The 18,649-nt window shown below is 49.6% G+C and overlaps 1 protein-coding gene across 1 annotated transcript in view; it reads right to left on the bottom strand.

Moving 5' to 3' along the window:
- NSMF (NMDA receptor synaptonuclear signaling and neuronal migration factor) overlaps window positions 1–18,649 on the bottom strand; it is an 83,505-nt gene that overhangs the window by 23,028 nt on the left and 41,828 nt on the right. The window contains exon 4 of the mRNA XM_073314110.1: window positions 13,712–13,787. Coding sequence (XP_073170211.1) covers window positions 13,712–13,787 — 76 coding nt within the window. The remainder of the gene's footprint in view (window positions 1–13,711; window positions 13,788–18,649) is intronic.

Below are 18,649 nucleotides of genomic sequence, written 5' to 3'. Positions count from 1 at the left end.
AAGTCATGTGCCCCAGCCCCCTAATAATTTTTGTTGCCCTCCACTGGACTCTCTCCAATTTTTCCACATCCTTCTTGTAGTGTGGGGCCCAAAACTGGACACAATACTCCAGATGTGGCCTCACCAGTGCCGAATAGAGGGGAATAATCACTTCCCTCAATCTGCTGGCAATGCTCTTACTAATGCAGCCCAATATGCTGTTAGCCTTCTTGGCAACAAAGGCACACTATTGAGTCATATCCAGCTTCTCGTCCACTGTAATCCCCAAAGTCCTTTTCTGCAGAACTGACACTTAGCCAGTCGTCCCCAGCCTGTAGCAGTGCATGGGATTCTTCCATACTAAGAGCAGAACCCTGCACTTATCCTTGTTGAACCTCCTCAGATTTCTTTTGGCCCAATCCTCTAATTTGTCTAGGTCAGTCTGGACCTTATCCCTACCTCTCCCCACAGCTTAGTGTCATCCGCGAACTTGCTGAGAGTGTAATCCATCCCATCATCCAGATCATTAATGAAGCCCCCAGGACTGACCCCTGGGAAACTCTGTTTGATATTGGCTGCCAGCTAGACATTGAGCCATTGATCACTACCCGCTGAGCCTGACGATCTAATCGCCTTTTATGATGAGATTACTGGTTCTGTGGATGAAGGGAAAGCAGTGGATGTATTGTTTCTTGACTTTAGCAAAGCTTTTGACATGGTCTCCCACAGTATTCTTGTCAGCAAGTTAAGGAAGTATGGGCTGGATGAATGCACTATAAGGTGGGTAGAAAGCTAGCTAGATCGTCGGGCTCAACGGGTAGTGATCAATGGCTCCATGTCTAGTTGGCAGCCGGTGTCAAGTGGAGTGCCCCAAGGGTCGGTCCTGGGGCCGGTTTTGTTCAATATCTTCATAAATGATCTGGAGGATGGTGTGGATTGCACTCTCAGCAAATTTGCGAATGATACTAAACTGGGAGGAGTGGTAGATACGCTGGAGGGGAGGGATAGGATACAGAAGGACCTAGACAAATTGGAGGATTGGGCCAAAAGAAATCTGATGAGGTTCAATAAGGATAAATGCAGGGTCCTGCACTTAGGATGGAAGAATCCAATGCACCGCTACAGACTAGGGACCGAATGGCTAGGCAGCAGTTCTGCGGAAAAGGACCTAGGGGTGACAGTGGACGAGAAGCTGGATATGAGTCAGCAGTGTGCCCTTGTTGCCAAGAAGGCCAATGGCATTTTGGGATGTATAAGTAGGGGCATAGCGAGCAGATCGAGGGACGTGATCGTTCCCCTCTATTCGACATTGGTGAGGCCTCATCTGGAGTACTGTGTCCAGTTTTGGGCCCCACACTACAAGAAGGATGTGGATAAATTGGAGAAAGTCCAGCGAAGGGCAACAAAAATGATTAGGGGTCTGGAACACATGACTTATGAGGAGAGGCTGAGGGAGCTGGGATTGTTTAGCCTGCAGAAGAGAAGAATGAGGGGGGATTTGATAGCTGCTTTCAACTACCTGAAAGGGGGTTCCAAAGAGGATGGCTCTAGACTGTTCTCAATGGAAGCAGATGACAGAAACGAGGAGTAATGGTCTCAAGTTGCAGTGGGGGAGGTTTAGATTGGATATTAGGAAAAACTTTTTCACTAAGAGGGTGGTGAAACACTGGAATGCGTTACCTAGGGAGGTGGTAGAATCTCCTTCCTTAGAGGTTTTTAAGGTCAGGCTTGACAAAGCCCTGGCTGGGATGATTTAACTGGGAATTGGTCCTGCTTCGAGCAGGGGGTTGGACTAGATGACCTTCAGGGGTCCCTTCCAACCCTGATATTCTATGATTCTATGATTCTATGATTTAGCCAGCTTTCTATCCACCTTATAGTCCGTTCATCCAATCCATACTTTAACTTGCTGGCAAGAATACTGTGGGAGATTGTATCAAAAGCTTTGCTGAAATCAAGGCATATCACGTCCACCGCTTTCCCCATATCCGCAGTGCCCGTTATCTCATCATAGAAGGCAATCAGGTTGGTCAGGCATGACTTGTCCTTGGTGAATCCATGTTGACTGTTTCCAATCACCTTCCTCTCCTCCAAGTACTTCAAAATGGATTCCTTGAGGACCTGCTCCATGATTTTTCCAGGGACTGAGGTGAGGCTGACCAGTCTGTAGTTCCCTGGATTCCCCTTCTCTTTTTTAAAGATGGGCACTATATTTGCCTTTTTCCAATCATCCAGGACCTCCCCCAATCACCATGAGTTTTCAAAGATAATGGCCAATGGCCCTGCAATCACATCAGCCAGGTCCCTCAGCACTCTTGGATGCAGTGCACCCGGTCCTGTGGACTTGCGCATGTCCAGCTTTTCTAAATAGTCCTTAACCTGTTCGTTCACCACTAAGGGCTGCTCACCTCCTCCCCATGCTGTGCTGCCCAGTGCAGCAGGCTGGGAGCTGACCTTGTCTGTGAAGATCAAGGCAGAAAGAGCATTCTTCCGTTTTTTCCACATCACCTCTCACTAGGTTGCCTCCCTCATTCAGTAAGGGGCCCACACTTTCCTTGACTTTCTTGTGTTGCTAACATACCTGTAGAAACCCTTCTTGTTCCCCTTCACATTCCTTGCTAGCTGCAACTCCAGGCGTGCTTTGGCCTTCCTGATTACACCCCTGCATGCTCAACCAATATCTTTATACTCCTCCCTAGTCATCTGTCCAAACTTCCACTTCTTGTAAGCTTCCTTTTTGAGTTTAAGTTCACCGAAGATTTCTCTGTTAAGCCGAGCTGGTCGCCTGCCATATTTGCGATTCTTTCTGCACATTGGGATGGTTTGTTCCTGTGCTTTCAATAAGGCTTTTTTACAGACCAGCTCTTCTGGACTAAGCCCGACAATCCTGACATTTACCTGTGCAACCACCACGGACCCCTCCAATCCCCTGCAGTTGCTGCCTGAGGCAGTCTCTAGCCCCAGGGCTCCACTGCACATGCCCCTGTAAACAGGGACGTACAATGCCAAGGTGCAAGTCCAGCAGCCGCGGCAGTGTTTTTGCCCATGCACCAGACGCATTTTCATGGTTAGTGCAATGCTGGAGCTCCCATCCTTACACCTCCTCCTGACAGTAGAAAGGACTCTGGAGTGAGCCTCTGAGATGGAGGAGGGTCTGGGATTGAATAGAGAGCCCCACTTTATGGCACTGACCCCTTAGTTCCGGGCAGGCAGCATAGTTAGCCGGGGAACTAAGAGCCAGAGAGAACCACAGGGGCCTGGCTATGTCCTGCAGCCTCAGTAATGAATCTACTTTATTCATTGCAACCAAATCCTCTCTCTTCTCCACCACAAGAGAGAATGCAAACTAACTTGGACCCCACAACCTGCCCTGATCCTTAGGGTCTGTGGGAGGTAAGGAGATGCATTGCATACTCCCACAAAGACCGCATCACTCTACCCTCCATTTACTCTCTCCTCTAACTACTCAGGGTAGGGCCCAGTAACCGAATTACCTGACCTCTGTGTACATCCATGGCTGGTGCACAGCTCAAATACTGCCAGGCTGGGTGAACAGTGATGACTCTCTCTTTTCTAACACAGAAATATCGCCATCTAGAGAACTCTCAGCCATCTCCTTTTTAAAGAAACACTGTCTAGTCATTTATAGGGTCTGTAATTGTCTCTCATTTCTCTCCATTGCTGATAAAAAAGAAAATTTTAGACACTAGAAAATGCCTTCTCTTCCCTGCCAATTTCTTCCTTTTGTGTTGCAGAAACATTGATTTTTTTTCTCCCTCTGTTTTGAATAGAACTGCAGTGAATATGGCTGTTTTTCACAGCTGTCATTAATTCAGAGTCTTATCCTGCCCATCCAGTTGCCAAAAATACACACGTGCTGGTGCATTTGTGACATTAGAAAGCTCAAAAACTGTAAATGGAAATGACTCGCTAGGCATTTAACTGGCCATCATCACACAGTTTCTGTAGCAATATAATTCATTGTATCTGTAAGTTATGCACCTACATTGTTACATATCTGAGCCTTAAGATCTTGTCTGTTTTGATTTGGAGCTTAAAGTACTTGACAGTGTCCCTTTAAGAAGACTGGAGACTGGCTAACTTGCTTACTACAGACTCATTGCCCTGCAGACTTTCAGCATGGCCACCTCTAGCATCCTCACTAAAACAGCAACACAGACAAGGGACAACCACGTTCAACATTATCAAGCGTCACTGATGACACCCGACGGGCCCACGCAACGCCAGGCAAGGTTACAGGAAAACAGGCCCTACCTCTGAATAACAGCTGCCGAATCATTTTCTCGTTTCCGTCTCTTCCTCTCTGCGTAGCCCCTGAATGCCCTGGGAAACCATTTTAAGCCATTAACCAACTACACAGCTTTGAACTGAAGATGACATGAAACAGACAGACAGAGAGAGCAAGCTCTCACCAGACAACAGAGAGAGAGAGGCATGACCCTCCCAACACAACAGGCTGGCTCTGCGGAAGAGACCCAGGCCGCATGGAACCACACAGAAGTCAGAGACTGGCTGAGAGGAGACCATCAAACCATTGTGTACTGGTTATTTACAAAAAGAAAAGGAGTACTTGTGGCACCTTAGAGACTAACCAATTTATTAGAGCATGAGCTTTCGTGAGCTACAGCTCACTTCATCAAATGCATCTGATGAAGTGAGCTGTAGCTCACGAAAGCTCATGCTCTAATAAATTGGTTAGTCTCTAAGGTGCCACAAGTACTCCTTTTCTTTTTGCGAATACAGACTAACACGGCTGTTACTCTGAAACCTGGTTATTTACAGTTATTACAGGAGGCTGGGAAGGTGGCTGCTCCCAAAGCTAGCACAAGGATACCCAAAGTATGGCCTGCAAAATGGCTGACACTAGCCCTCACTCTTAACATGGAGATTTGGACCTTAGAGACTACAGATCCAGCATGCAACACCCAGGGGTGCTGGAACAATTTGTAGGGGGCGGGGGGTGCTGAGAGCCACTGAACTAAACTGTAAACCCTCTGTATGATGGAATCCACTTCAAGCCAGAGGGTGAGGCAGCTCCCCCGAGCACCCCTAGATCTAGCACCTATAGCAACACCTGTTCTTGCCTGGATCAAGTTAGGACAGAGCATGCTGGGACCTGTAGTCTCCATGTTAGAGATGAGGGTGACTGAAATCTGTTCTATTTAGGCATCCAGGTGCAGCCATCAATCATCTGGCAAGCTGACCATGCAGCCTTAAAGCAGGGGAATCCCTAGAGAAAAATGAGATGGTGGGGGGTTCTGTCCAAGAGGTCAACAAACAAGGAAACAGAAACAAAGGCGGTACTTACGAGATGCTAGAGATCCCAGGAGAACCAGAGAAAGGAAAAGAGAAGAGACGTGCATTAGTGCTCAGCCACTGCTGGGCATTCTGCATATTGAATCCTCATTAGAGAGGGGCAAATGTTTCTGAGGGATGGGAGGAAATGGCCTCTTCAAAAGATCTCCAAGTCAGAGCCTGATTGTGAAATCTGGACTCTTGGAGACAGCACGTGACCTAGTCACCCCTGAACTGGCAGGGAAGAGTAAAATCGGGCCCAGCCAAGACCACCACATTCCCCTGGAGCCAGAACCATGCAGGGGAAACCCCCCATGCTCTGGGAGCAACAAGTCCCAGGTGGTGCCTTCCGCGCCTTCGCTATGTGGGCTGCAGAGAGGAGCCAGCCAGAGCCCCCAGCTGGTCAGTCGCCGGCAGAAGCAGCCGAAGCAGGGACCTTTGGACATTCTGAGAACTTCTGTGGGTTTGCCCAGACTGTCCCTGCCCTGTGCTGATTGGACGTTTGCTCCAACTGCCTTCCCTCACAGTCTCTTCACTCCACACCTGCCCCTCTTCTCCGCTCAAGGACCCTCTCGGCCTCTTCTCTTCCCTTTTCTTTCCAGTAACTGATCCCCTCATATGTCAACCCACCAAAAAATAAACCATGGCACTGCCATGCCATTTGCCATCATGTGATGGGTCAATCTGCCAGTGTGCTCTGTCCCTTCCCTGCCCAGTGTCTGCCTGGTGTGTTTAGAATTGTCAGCTCTGTCTGCTACTCTCGATACAGCACCTAGCATAATGGGGCCCCTTTCTTGGTTGGTCCTTAGGCAGTACTACAATAAACACATTAAATCATAGAATATCAGGGTTGGAAGGGACCTCAGGAGGTCATCTAGTCCAACCCCCTGCTCAAAGCAGGACCAATCCCCAATTTTTGCCCCAGATCCCTATATGGCCCCCTCAAGGATTGAACGCACAACCCTGGGTTTAGCAGGCCAATGTTCAAACCACTGAGCTATCCCTCCCTGCAATAAATAATAATAAAAATTAAGGCCCATAGGATGTGCTTACACCAGTGTGACACCTGAATGTGACCCATTGGGCTCAAGTGGCCGCTTCCCCACAAAGGGACGAAGGCATGTCCTGGCTTGCAGCATTTATATTCTCCAGAGGAAGGCCAACATGGCTGTACTATAAATCTCACAGGTTACAGGAGCAGACAATGTGCGTATTACTCTAACACCACCGTCCTTGGAAATGGAGCCTGGGGACTCAGAGACATCTCTGGGATCTCCTTGGGTTTAAGGAACAGAGTTGAATACCCAGACATTTTAATCAACATAGCGCCACGCTTCCTTGGGTCCTTTCCAGAAAGGGTCCTTAAAGTAGCTTTCCTCACAGAAAGATGATTGATTCAGACTCTCACAGCTCCATTTCTAGGGTTCTGTTTTCAGAAAAGCTCGGAGGGGTCCCTTCTGACTCTCAGAAGTCTAACCATTCCCATGTCACGTAGCGAAGATGACTGGAGACAGTGGAGGATGCTCCCAGGGGCAGAGGAAATGCCTGCTTGCTTTGTGGGCATTTTGGTTTATTAGAGTAAGTCTGTGAAAAACAGCTTATTGCAAATATTTATCAATTGCTATTTGCAAACAGTGAAGTGAGAATCCATGAAATTAGCCTCTAAGACAGCACACTGGGGCTCCTTAAACCTGCCTATCTCTATCTATCTACCTATCTATCTAAGCTATTTCTAACATGCCCAGCCTGCCTGTGGCAGCAGCATTAGATGGCAGGTGGTGCTGAGGGGTTCCACGTGCCCTGCCTTCTCAGCCGTTAGAAGGGTCATGAAGGACGAGAAGGGCAAAGAAGCTGTATGAGGACAGGAGCATAGCAAAGGTGGCAGACACAGAATGAAGAAGCTCATACTCATCCCCTGGGATGAGTCTAGCATGCCAAAAAATGCGATCTGAACCCACCCACGGCTCTTAACCAGAACCTGCCAACCAGCTCTGATCAGGAAGTGTTTCCCCTGTGTAGGCTCATATGCCAGGCAAACGATGCAGGGCCCAGTTCAGGTGGTGGGTGAAAACTGTTCTCTGGTCCAGACCTCTTCCATACCTCAGCAACTCGTTCCTCCTGTACTGACCCTACTCCTCACCACTTCCTTGGGCATCTACCTGCCATCAGAGAGCTGGCCCCTGACATTTCTGATGTGGCTTCAGGAACATCCCAGGAAATGGCTTCTTTTCAGAGCTGGAATTAACCCCTCAGTACCGAGGTGGAGAAAGGATCAGGGTGCAAGGACGGGGCATGGGCAGGCATGCTTAATGATTAGAGTTGGGAGTCAGGGATCAGAGCCAGAGCCATAATCGGGGTCAAGCCAAGGGTTGGAGCCAGGGTTGGGAGCCAGGGGTGTGGCATAGGAGCAGGGACCTGGAGCGAGGCATGAAAGCAGGAACCAGGGGGAAATGCAGATGTGGGATAAGGACGGCAGGAATCAGGAACAGCCAGGAAGGCAGGCTCAGGAGTTAGGCCAATAGGTAGAGTTGTAGCGACTGGCAGCCAGCCAGGAATTCACCTAGTTGCTCAGACATCTTCCTGTGCCTCCTCCTGGTTAGTGTAGAGCATCCAGGCCAATCGGTGGGGCTGGACATCTCCTCCCAAACAGGAGCTTTGTAGGTGGAGCCCTTGGTGAGCTAGAGCTCCAGCTCCACTAGACCCTTTTCCAGTGAGATGCTGAGTTGCAGCAGTACTCTGAGCACAGCCTGCATTCAAAACCCATGATCCCTCACATGGCCCCTCGCCCACCCCAGGTAGCAGTGAGACAGGTTTCCAGGGGCAATTTTTGTGGAAGGCATTGACCAGGTCAGGGGCATGGATGTTCTCCGCCAGTTCCCAGGAACTTTCTTCAGGATTGCAGCCTTTCCAGTCCACAAGATACCAGAGTCTCCCCACATCTGATTCTGGCCTCAAGCATCTCGTGGACAATATACTCATAGTGGCATTGAACACGTATGGGGGGGGGGGGCGCGTAGAGTGAGGATCGATGAGGGAATGGGTCCTGAATGTAGGGTTTCAGAAGAGATACAGGAAACTAGGTGTATTCAGAGGGAATGTGTTAAATTGAGTGATGTGACTGGATTAATTTGCAGGTGAGCTCAGTAAAAGCCAAGGAAGTGGAAGTCCAATTTTCTAGATAGCCTTCCGTGTGCAGGTTTTTCATTAAGAGCCACATCCTCTGGCCTACTGAAAACACAGGCCCTCCTGTCATCAACAGTCCCATATTATTTGTAGCTCTTGGCATCTTCCAGGTGAACATTTAGGTAATCTTGGGTTTGACATTTCTGTTGTACCCAATCCAGGGTTGCTGGGTTTGAGAAGTTGTGGTAGCTCCAGGTAAAACTGAGGGTGGAACCCACAGTTTGAAAATAAAGGGCTTTGTTCTCTAGAGCGGTGTTCTGCATTATGTACGTGAACTCTGAACATAACAGCATTTCAGCAAGGACCAGACATTCCGGTGGAAGTTTATGTAGCATTGAAGATACTGCTTCAGGATCTGGTTGGTTCTGTTTGACAGTTGTCTGGGGGTGATGGGCAGAGGAGAGACAGGAGCAGATGCCCAAAATCTGGAGAGCTTCTTGCCAGAAGCAGGAAATAAATTGAGTACCATGGTTAGAGATGATGTGCTCTGGGAGGCCCTGGAGGCAGACAACTTGATCCACCCAGAGCTGGGAGGCTTCCTGGGAAACGGTAGACCAATGCAGGGGACAAAAGGAGCCATCTTTGTGAAGTAGTCCATGACTATTGGAACAGTCATGAACCCACTGGACCCTGGTAGTTCTACTGCAAAATCTGGGGCAATGACTTCTAGGGGCCAGGTGGAGTCTCGAGGGTTGAAAGAGTCTGAGGGGATTATTGTGTGGTATCTTGGAGTGGATGCGAGTTGTCACATGCTTGTAGGGTTGTAGTCCTCAGAGGTCCAGGGGGAATGTATATATGACCTTTCACATAAGTTACCCCACCTTGGACATTGTGGGGTTCCCTAATTATGGCTGACCCTGATTGTGTGAGGGTTAAACAGGTCTTGGCGGGGAGCCAGGCACAGAAAGTTATGAGATTTGAGGATGCAGGAAGTTTTAGGGTTTGAGCCCTTTGGATCAGTATAACATTTTCCCTTCTGGGACAGGGCATTGACCTTGCTATTTTTGGGTCCTGTACAATAGGAGATTACAGAAGCACAAAAAGAATAAGGCCCACTGACGTTGTTGGTAGAGGGCCTTAGCCCTCTGCAAATAGTCCAGGTTCTTATGATCAGTGTACACCTGGACAGGGTACCGGTCCCCTTCTAGATAAGTGGTGCCACTCTTCAAAGGCAGACTGACCTACCAAGATTTCTTTCTCCAAAATTTCATAATTTTGCTCCATGTGTGACTTTCCTGGACTGAAAGTTGAGGACCATGTCTTTGGGATAGCACTGCTCCTATGGCCAGGTTGGAAGCATCATTTCTATTATGATGGCTTGCGCGGTATCAGGGTTGACCAATAAATGAGTGATGGTAAATGCAAGTTTTAATTGCTCAAAGGCCTGCTGGGCCTCGGGAGACCAGAGGAACCTAGTGTTTTTGCAGAGCAGAGTCATGAAAGGGGCAATCCATTTGAAAACCTTGGGATGAACTGCCAATAGATGTTTACAGCCCCAGAAAACACCGTAGGACTCAAATGTACCATGTGCTGCCCATGCGAAGACTGCCTTTACCTTGAACAGGTCCATTTCAGTATCAGTGGGGGATTGGATGAACCCCTGGAATTCTTTGGGGGGACTATCAAAGTGCAATTTTCTAGTTTAGCATAGAGGCCATGTTAGTGCAGCCTCTTCAGGATGGAACGGATGTACATGATGTGTTGTTCAGCATTGTCTGAAAAAATGTGTGTGTCATCCAGGTGAGCTACCACACATTGACCCAGAATGTCCTGGAGTACGTCATTAATAAAATGTTGGAACATCGCAGGCATGCTTGTCAAACCACAGGGCACCACGAGATAGTCAAAGTGACTATAACAGATTTGAAAGGCAGTCTTCCATTCATTCCCAGCTCTAACATATGCCAGATTATATTCTCCCCAGAGGCCTAGCTTTGTGTACACCCAAGCAGTGCTCATGTAGTCCATTAGCTTGGGGATCAGTGGTAATGGAGATTGGTTTCTAATAATAAACGGATTCAGCCTCCAATAATCCATGCCTCGTCAGAAGCGACCACCTTTTAAATGCATGAGGTGGATTTATGAATAAACCCACGGCTAGGTTCTCCTAAAAGATAGCTGTGCAGAGCATATGGTTAGAGTTCAGACTTGGCATGTGTATGCCTGAACAGAACTCTTACCCTGGGCAATCACAGTCTCTGTGCTGGAGAAAGGTGTCTGCGTCTTTTTTTCTCATTGTAATCACTGTATTTGGGTTGGAGTTAAGGACTGGGATCCGCAGGGAAAGTTCTGTTTGCTGCCCATTTCCTGCGGTCAAGCAGTGCTGCTGGTAGAATTCTGAGAGAAAGCCAGTGGATAAGGGGGTTGTGGAGAGCCAGCCATGAGATGCCCAGGATCAGAGGGAAGTGCTGGGAATGGATGGCACTGAACGGTAAGATCTCTCAATGCCTGTGGATAGGAACTTCGAGAGGGACAGTTTCGGTGGCCACTGGCATGGAGGATAAGACGGACCTGTCAGTTATTGCTACTAGGTCTGGACCACAGGGCAATCTGTAGTGACCTGGCGGCTTCTGCATTGATAAAGTTGTCTGCTGCACCCAAGTCAAAGAGGGCCCACAGCAGAGGAAGTGGTTGAGGGTGTCGTGGGATTTGTAACTCACGTGGTACTTGTGGGTACAGTGCCAGGCGCCAGGAGCCAGCACACATTCCTGTCAGGACCCCAGTTCAGGGATCAGGGGACCATTCTGCCAGGTGCCCAAGCTAGCCATCTTCACTTAGCCTGGGCTGGCTTGTTTCACAGATTGCTTCAGTCTCGGTTCCTCATGGGGCAACTGGAGATAGCACGGCCCAGCTTGACACAGTGGCATCACTTGCCATGCCTCTCTTCAGGGGTGAGTTGCCAGTGCACCAGGTCTACTTGGTCTAGAGAATACTTAGTCCTGCCATGAGTGCAAGGGACTGGACTAGATGATCTCTGGAGGTCACTTCCAGTCCTATGATTCTGTAACTCTACTTGCATGCATTCAACTGGCAGAGCAGAATCCAAAGGGGAGGGGAGGTGTGGTTGGAGCTGTCAAAAATGGTTGATATTGCCTACTGGAGGGCATCCCAGTTTGACAAAGGACTGCTGGCTACCAACAGGGTGGAGGCCCAATCCAACGCCTCCCCAGTCAGCAGGCTGACCACCTGGCCCACCTTGGCCTTGTCAGAAGAGTATGTCTGCGGATGAAGCAAGAACAAGAGCTCATGAAGTTCAGGAAGCCTCGAGATTTGGAGCAGTTCCCATCAAAGCACTCAGGCAGTGGAAGAGCAGGTCCCAGCCTGGGTGACAGCACAGCCAGGGGGACCCCGAAGCACAGGATTCTCTGCTTGGAGTTGATGGGCTTGCTCCCACAAGGCCTGATTCTCAGCAACCAGCTGCAAGTTCTATGCCTGCAATGCTCAGTTGCCTGTCCGGAGGCAGATCGCCTGCTTGTGCAGCACGGATGGCTCCGGGGGTCTGAGAAACTTCCGTAGGTCCATCCTCAGCTGGGCCCACTAGGGGGAGTGGATAGTGGCCTGAGCAAGCTGTCAGGACTGGGATAATGGGCGGCCAGGCGTAATGGATAGAGGTGGGAGCCAGGAACCGAACAGGCTGTCAGAGACAGAGTCAGAAGACAAGCCAAGGGTTGAAGTTGGAGTAAGAGTCAGGGGATGAGCTTGAGCTAAGCCAAGTGTCAGAGCTGGAGTTGGTAGCTGGGCCTAGGGCACAGGAGCAGGGACCTGGAGCAAGTCAGGAAAGCAGAAACCGCGGGTAGATGGGGATCTGGGATGAGGAGGGCAGGAACTGGCGGGAAAGCAGGGCTCAGAAGACAGGCTAGTAAGCTGGGTCCATGCTGGTAGCTAGCTTTGGATTCACCTAGTTACTCAGGCAACTTCCTGTGCCTCCTTCTGGCTTCAGTAGTGTGTCCAGGCCATTTGGTGACGCTGGACATCTCCCCTAATCAGGAGCTTTGTAGCTGGAGCCCTTGGTGAGCTACAGCTCCACTAGACCCCTTCTCCATGGGCTCTGGTGAGCTGCCAGGTGGCAACCGTGGTCTGAGCACTGCCTATGGACCGGGTTTGAGACCTGCAATCCCTCACATAGAGAGGGGGAGAAATGGAGAGAAGAGGGAGCAATGGAGAGGGAAGAGAAGGGGACAGTGAAGATGGGGAATGCGCAGGAGGAGAGGGAGAAGAGCATTAGAGTGGGGAAAAGGCTCCCTCAGTTTCCCTCTCCATCACATGTCACTGTCACTGGAATACTCTTGTTATTTCAGCCTAATGGGAAACACTTCAGGGATTTCATTAAGGAAAGAAAAATGTTCCTGTCAATGGCCTTGATGGGAGCCAATTCCAGCTCTACTCGGCCTCCCAGTGGCAATTTCCTCCCAACACACAATAGTCTGGGGGCACCTGAGCCCAAGTGCAGGCGGGAAGGGAACAAAGCTGCTCCTAGTTCAGATCAGATCTCTCCACTCTGGTTAGTTTAAGTCTTTGTCTCTCTTGCTCATTCGCAGGCCTCGTGCCAGTGCTGTGGAACCCAGGGCCTCCCCCAGCAGTGACAAGAGCAAAAGCCACCTAGTCCCATGGCCTCAGCTGAGGTAGCAGCAGCAAAAGAAGCAACTGAGAAGTGCCTGGGCTGATACTCCTGCAGGAATAACATCACCGACAGCTCTCTCCACAGGCCACAAGCCAGGGTGTGTTGCCCACACATTAAGCAGAGGAAGCACATCATAAATTAGAGAGCTAATCAAGAAAGAAGTTAACCAAGGGGGGAATGAATGAGTCAGAGGGCGCGTCTACACTACCACTTAAGTCAATCTAACTTACATTGCTCAGGAGTGGGAAAAAGACACCCTCCCCCAAACCTAGCTTCTGCCTCTGGCCAAGGTGGAGTAATTATGCCGACGGGTGCTATAGTAGACCTAGTATAGTAGATCTAACGTAGACCTAACCTGAGTAAACAAGGGAGAGCGAATGAGTGACTGAAGTAGTGAACGAGCCTGAATAAGCAAGTAAGGGAAGACGGGAGAAAAAAAAGGACTGCGTTATGGTCTAGCTCCACACTCACCGCCCTGCCCACACAAACACACCATTGTGCCAGCCACAGAACTTGGCTGTCTGAAGCTTCGACACCCTCCGACGCTGTCGTGCACGGGCCCACCCTAACTATGAGAAAAAAGATCGGTGCAGCAACAGCCATTCCACTTACGCTTGCACAGTTGTAGTAGCAGTTTGAAAACTGAAGAGGTTCTCCTTGGGGAACCAGGTCCGTATGGGAACATCACCTGGAAGAGACAGAGCTAACACTGAGTGTCCACCAGACATAAATGGGTTTCACACAGATGTAGTTAGTGATGGGGACATCTTCCAAAACAGTCTCCCACTGCACTTCTTCTCAACAACCAAATATGCTTGAAGGCTGGCAATTTCTTTCCATTCATAGGAAAGAATCCTGAACACAATTTGCTACTTCTTCCATGCCAATAGAAATTATCTTTTACCTTCTGTAGTAATGTGAAAGACCAGCTGAGCTTGAAATACACATGAGCCTCACCAGTACTGTGCCCTGTGCTAAATGGGACACTAGAGATGTTTGTGCATGTGTGTCGGTTTGTGCACATGTAACTGCCATGTACTTTATGGACTGGACTGTACCTTCTCCAATGTGTTTGCCTAATGTGTTACTCTGAAGGGAAGCTATCCTAGGGAGACAGATGCCTCTTGAGATAGGAAAACTGGGAAGCAATGTCACCAGTTCTAGGCCATGTATATCTGGATTGTCCCCCCTTTAGAATTCAAATGGAACATTCGATAGGAAGACTGGAGGCACCCGAGACACCCCAGAACTCATTTGGCCCCCTCTGTGTATAAACTATCCTGCATCAACCAATGGCTGCTTTTTTCCCAGCTCCCTTGCAACAGGACATCAATCTCCACATCATTGCTAATGACGAAGAGCTTGAACAAAATCATTACTGAGCATTGAGTCTGCTTGTCCCAGACACACAAACAGAAACCAATGCAAAATGGAGCACAGATCTTAAACAGTTTATATCTGTTTGTGATCCTTAAACCCACAGCCATCAGGTGGGGTCCTGAATTCCTGCCTATCCCACGATTAGATGAAGAGCTCCTACTGAGTAGATGCCTCAGGGACTGGTAGTGTGATGGACTGTCATTATGCTATGGAGGCTTTCAGCTTGAGGTCACTGGTTCAGATTCAAACCAGGAAAACAGTCAATACCATCTGACAACAGGTCCTGGAATAGCCTGGATGAAGGGAACTGCTAGTCTCCATCTACTTCCCGGTAAACAGGTGTCCACATCACAAAAGACATTAATTGCCCCCACCGGTCCCCAGCCTCAGCAGAGAGAGTGAACAGGAGGATTGAGCTATACTTTCACTCCTAAGAATAGTTCCAGTATGTCAGGTTGAGGAGCAGTGGCATCCAGGAAGTGTCTGCTATCCTTGCTTGGTAATTAGAGAGTGGATTTCAGACTCCAAGGCTCATCTGGCAGGGTAAACTTTTTGTTTATAAGCATGAAGTTCTCCTTTTCTTAAAGCAGGTCATAATCCACCCAATCTGAGAGTTGCAGTGTAAACTGAGAGTTGTAAATATCAATCTAACCAAAAAACAACAGCGGTGCAGTGCTTCCTGGAGTTTAATGACCAGTTGCTATAAGCAGATGACCTAAATTGCAGCTGATGGATCCACTTAATTATTAACCCCCACAAAATGACTCTAGTCAGTGCAGTTGTTGCTACTGTACGGTGAAAATTGGAGGATGGTCATAGGCATAGGGAATTATTTAGGGGTGATGTTGTCTGAATTGGCAATGATGTCCTCAGGGAACGGATGGGTAGGATCCCCTGGGGGACTAACATGAAGGGGAAAGGAGTCCAGGAGAGCTGGCTGTATTTCAAGGAATCCCTGTTGAGGTTACAGGGACAAACCATCCCGATGTGTCGAAAGAATAGTAAATATGGCAGGTGACCAGCTTGGCTTAACGGTGAAATCCTAGCGGATCTTAAACATAAAAAAGAAGCTTACAAGAAGTGGAAGGTTGGACATATGACCAGGGAAGAGTATAAAAATATTGCTCGGGCATGTAGGAATGAAATCTGGAGGGCCAAATCACACCATGAGCTGCAGCTAGCGAGAGATGTTAAGAGTAACAAGAACGGTTTCTTCAGGTATGTTGGCAACAAGAAGAAAGCCAAGGAAAGTGTGGGCCCCTTACTGAATGAGGGAGGCAACCTAGTAACAGAGGATGTGGAAAAAGCTAATGTACTCAATGCTTTTTTTGCCTCTGTCTTCATGAACAAGGTCAGCTCCCAGACTGCTGCGCTGGGCATCACAACATGGGGAATAGATGGCCAGCCCTCTGTGGAGAAAGAGGTGGTTAGGGACTATTTAGAAAAGCTGGACGTGCACAAGTCCATGGGGCCGGACGAGTTGCATCCGAGAGTGCTAAAGGAACTGGCGGCTGTGATTGCAGAGCCATTGGCCATTATCTTTGAAAACTCGTGGCGAACGGGGGAAGACCCGGATGACTGGAAAAAGTAGGGCCCATCTTTAAAAAAGGGAAGGAGGAGGATCCTGGGAACTACCGGCCAGTCAGCTTCACTTCAGTCCCCGGAAAAATCATGGAGCAGGTCCTCAAAGAATCAATCCTGAAGCACTTACATGAGAGGAAAGTGATCAGGAACAGTCAGCATGGATTCACCAAGGGAAGGTCATGCCTGACTAATCTAATCGGCTTCTATGATGAGATTACTGGTTCTGTGGATGAAGGGAAAGCAGTGGATGTATTGTTTCTTGACTTTAGCAAAGCTTTTGACACAGTCTCCCACAGTATTCTTGTCAGCAAGTTAAAGAAGTATGAGCTGGATGAATGCACTATAAGGTGGGTAGAAAGTTGGCTAGATCATCGGGCTCAATGGGTAGTGATCAATGGCTCCATGTCTAGTTGGCAGCTGGTGTCAAGTGGAGTGCCCCAGGGGTCGGTCCTGGGGCCGGTTTTGTTCAATATCTTCATAAATGATCTGGAGGATGGTGTGGATTGCACTCTCAGCAAATTTGCGAATGATACTAAACTGGGAGGAGTGGTAGATATACTGGAGGGTAGGGATAGGATACAGAGGGACCTAGACAAATTGGAGGATTGGGCCAAAAGAAATCTGATGAGGTTCAATAAGGATAAGTGCAGGGTCCTGCACTTAGGATGGAAGAACCCAATGCACAGCTACAGACTAGGGACCGAATGGCTAGGCAGCAGTTCTGCGGAAAAGGACCTAGGGGTGACAGTGGACGAGAAGCTGGATATGAGTCAACAGTGTGCCCTTGTTGCCAAGAAGGCCAACGGCATTTGGGGATGTATAAGTAGGGGCATTGCCAGCAGATCGAGGGACATGATCATTCCCCTCTATTCGACATTGGTGAGGCCTCATCTGGAGTACTGTGTCCAGTTTTGGGCCCCACATTACAAGAAGGATGTGGATAAATTGGAAAGAGTCCAGCGAAGGGCAACAAAAATGATTAGGGGTCTGGAACACATGACTTATGAGGAGAGGCTGAGGGAACTGGGATTGTTTAGCCTGCAGAAGAGAAGAATGAGGGGGGATTTGATAGCTGCTTTCAACTACCTGAGAGGTGGTTCCAGAGAGGATGGTTCTAGACTATTCTCAGTGGTAGAAGAGGACAGGACAAGGAGTAATGGTCTCAAGTTGCAGTGGGGGAGGTTTCGGTTGGATATTAGGAAAAACTTTTTCACTAGGAGGGTGGTGAAACACTGGAATGCGTTGCCTAGTGAGGTGGTGGAATCTCCTTCCTTAGAAGTTTTTAAGGTCAGGCTTGACAAAGCCCTGGCTGGGATGATTTAGTTGGGGATTGGTCCCGCTCTGGGTAGGGGGTTGGACTAGATGTCCTCCTGAGGTCCCTTCCAACCCGGATATTCTATGATTCTATGATTCCTCTGCATTAGCCGGCCAGATTGCCTGAAATGTCTCAACATTTCTTTCAGTGGCAGCATCACATCAGCAGCTGCACAAGAGACAAGAGCCCCTAACCCCCGAGAATGGAGTTCAGATACCAAGGGGATGAGACTGGTTTAGACTGAACTGCGAGGCAGCACGATGATATTGCAGCATTAATTCACACCAGGAATCCCTACAGTGCAGGGCAAGAGCAGAACTAAAATTCAAGCCTTTGGGGAAATGAGGGAATAGATTTCTTGCTTCCACCCGTTGCTAGGGGCACAGTTCCAATAACTTTTGCTCTTGCCCTGTGTGAATGATTTGCTATGCAACATTTCATGAAATCTGTTGCATTTCCACTCTGTAGCCCTGGGTTTGCCTTCGGCTGTAACACTAGGGTACAAGTGTGAAATTCAGCTTGCGAGGGCTACATCTACACTCCAGCACTTAGAGCAGCACAGCCGCGACGCAGCTTGTTGTGGAGATGCTCTAAGCCAGGGGTGGGCACACTTTTTGGCCCGAGGGCCACATCGGTGTTGCAAAACGGTATGGAGGGCTGGGTAGGGAAGACAACCCCCCCTGCTCCTTGTCCCCTGACCACCCCCTCCTGGGACCCCCGCCCCAACCGCCCCCCAGGACCCCACCCCCATCCAACCCCCTCTGCTCCCTGTCCCCTACTGCCCCGACCCCTATCCACACCCCCGCCCGCAGACAGGCCCCCCCGGGACGCCCATGCCTATCCAACCCCCCCTGTTCCCTGACACCCCCCCCACCAGAACCTCCGCCCCATCCAACCTCCCCCTGCTCCCTGTCCCCTGACAGCCCCTCGCCCCCCTGGGACTCCAACACCTATACAACCTCCCCCTGATCCCTGTCCCCTGACTGCCCCCTGGGACCCCCAGCCCCTTATCCAACTCTCCCCCTCCCCCCGCTCCCTTACCATGCTGCTCAGAGCAGCAGGAGCTCGCAGCCACACCACCCGCACTGCTCAGCAGAAGTGGCGGGCCACAGTGCTGACTGCGCGGTGCACTGAGGCTGCGGGGGACGGGGGACAGCAGGGGATGGGACGGGGGCTCAGGAGCTGGGCAGGATGGGCCCACGGGCTGGATGTGGATCGCAGGCCGTAGTTTGCTCACCTCTGCTCTAAGCTGATGGGAGTGAGCTCTCCCA

The sequence above is a fragment of the Lepidochelys kempii genome, chromosome 16 (assembly GCF_965140265.1).
Source record: "Lepidochelys kempii isolate rLepKem1 chromosome 16, rLepKem1.hap2, whole genome shotgun sequence".
Taxonomy (NCBI): domain Eukaryota; kingdom Metazoa; phylum Chordata; order Testudines; family Cheloniidae; genus Lepidochelys; species Lepidochelys kempii.
The sequence above is the reverse complement of the archived record's forward strand: the minus strand, read 5'-3'. Positions and strand labels throughout refer to the sequence as shown.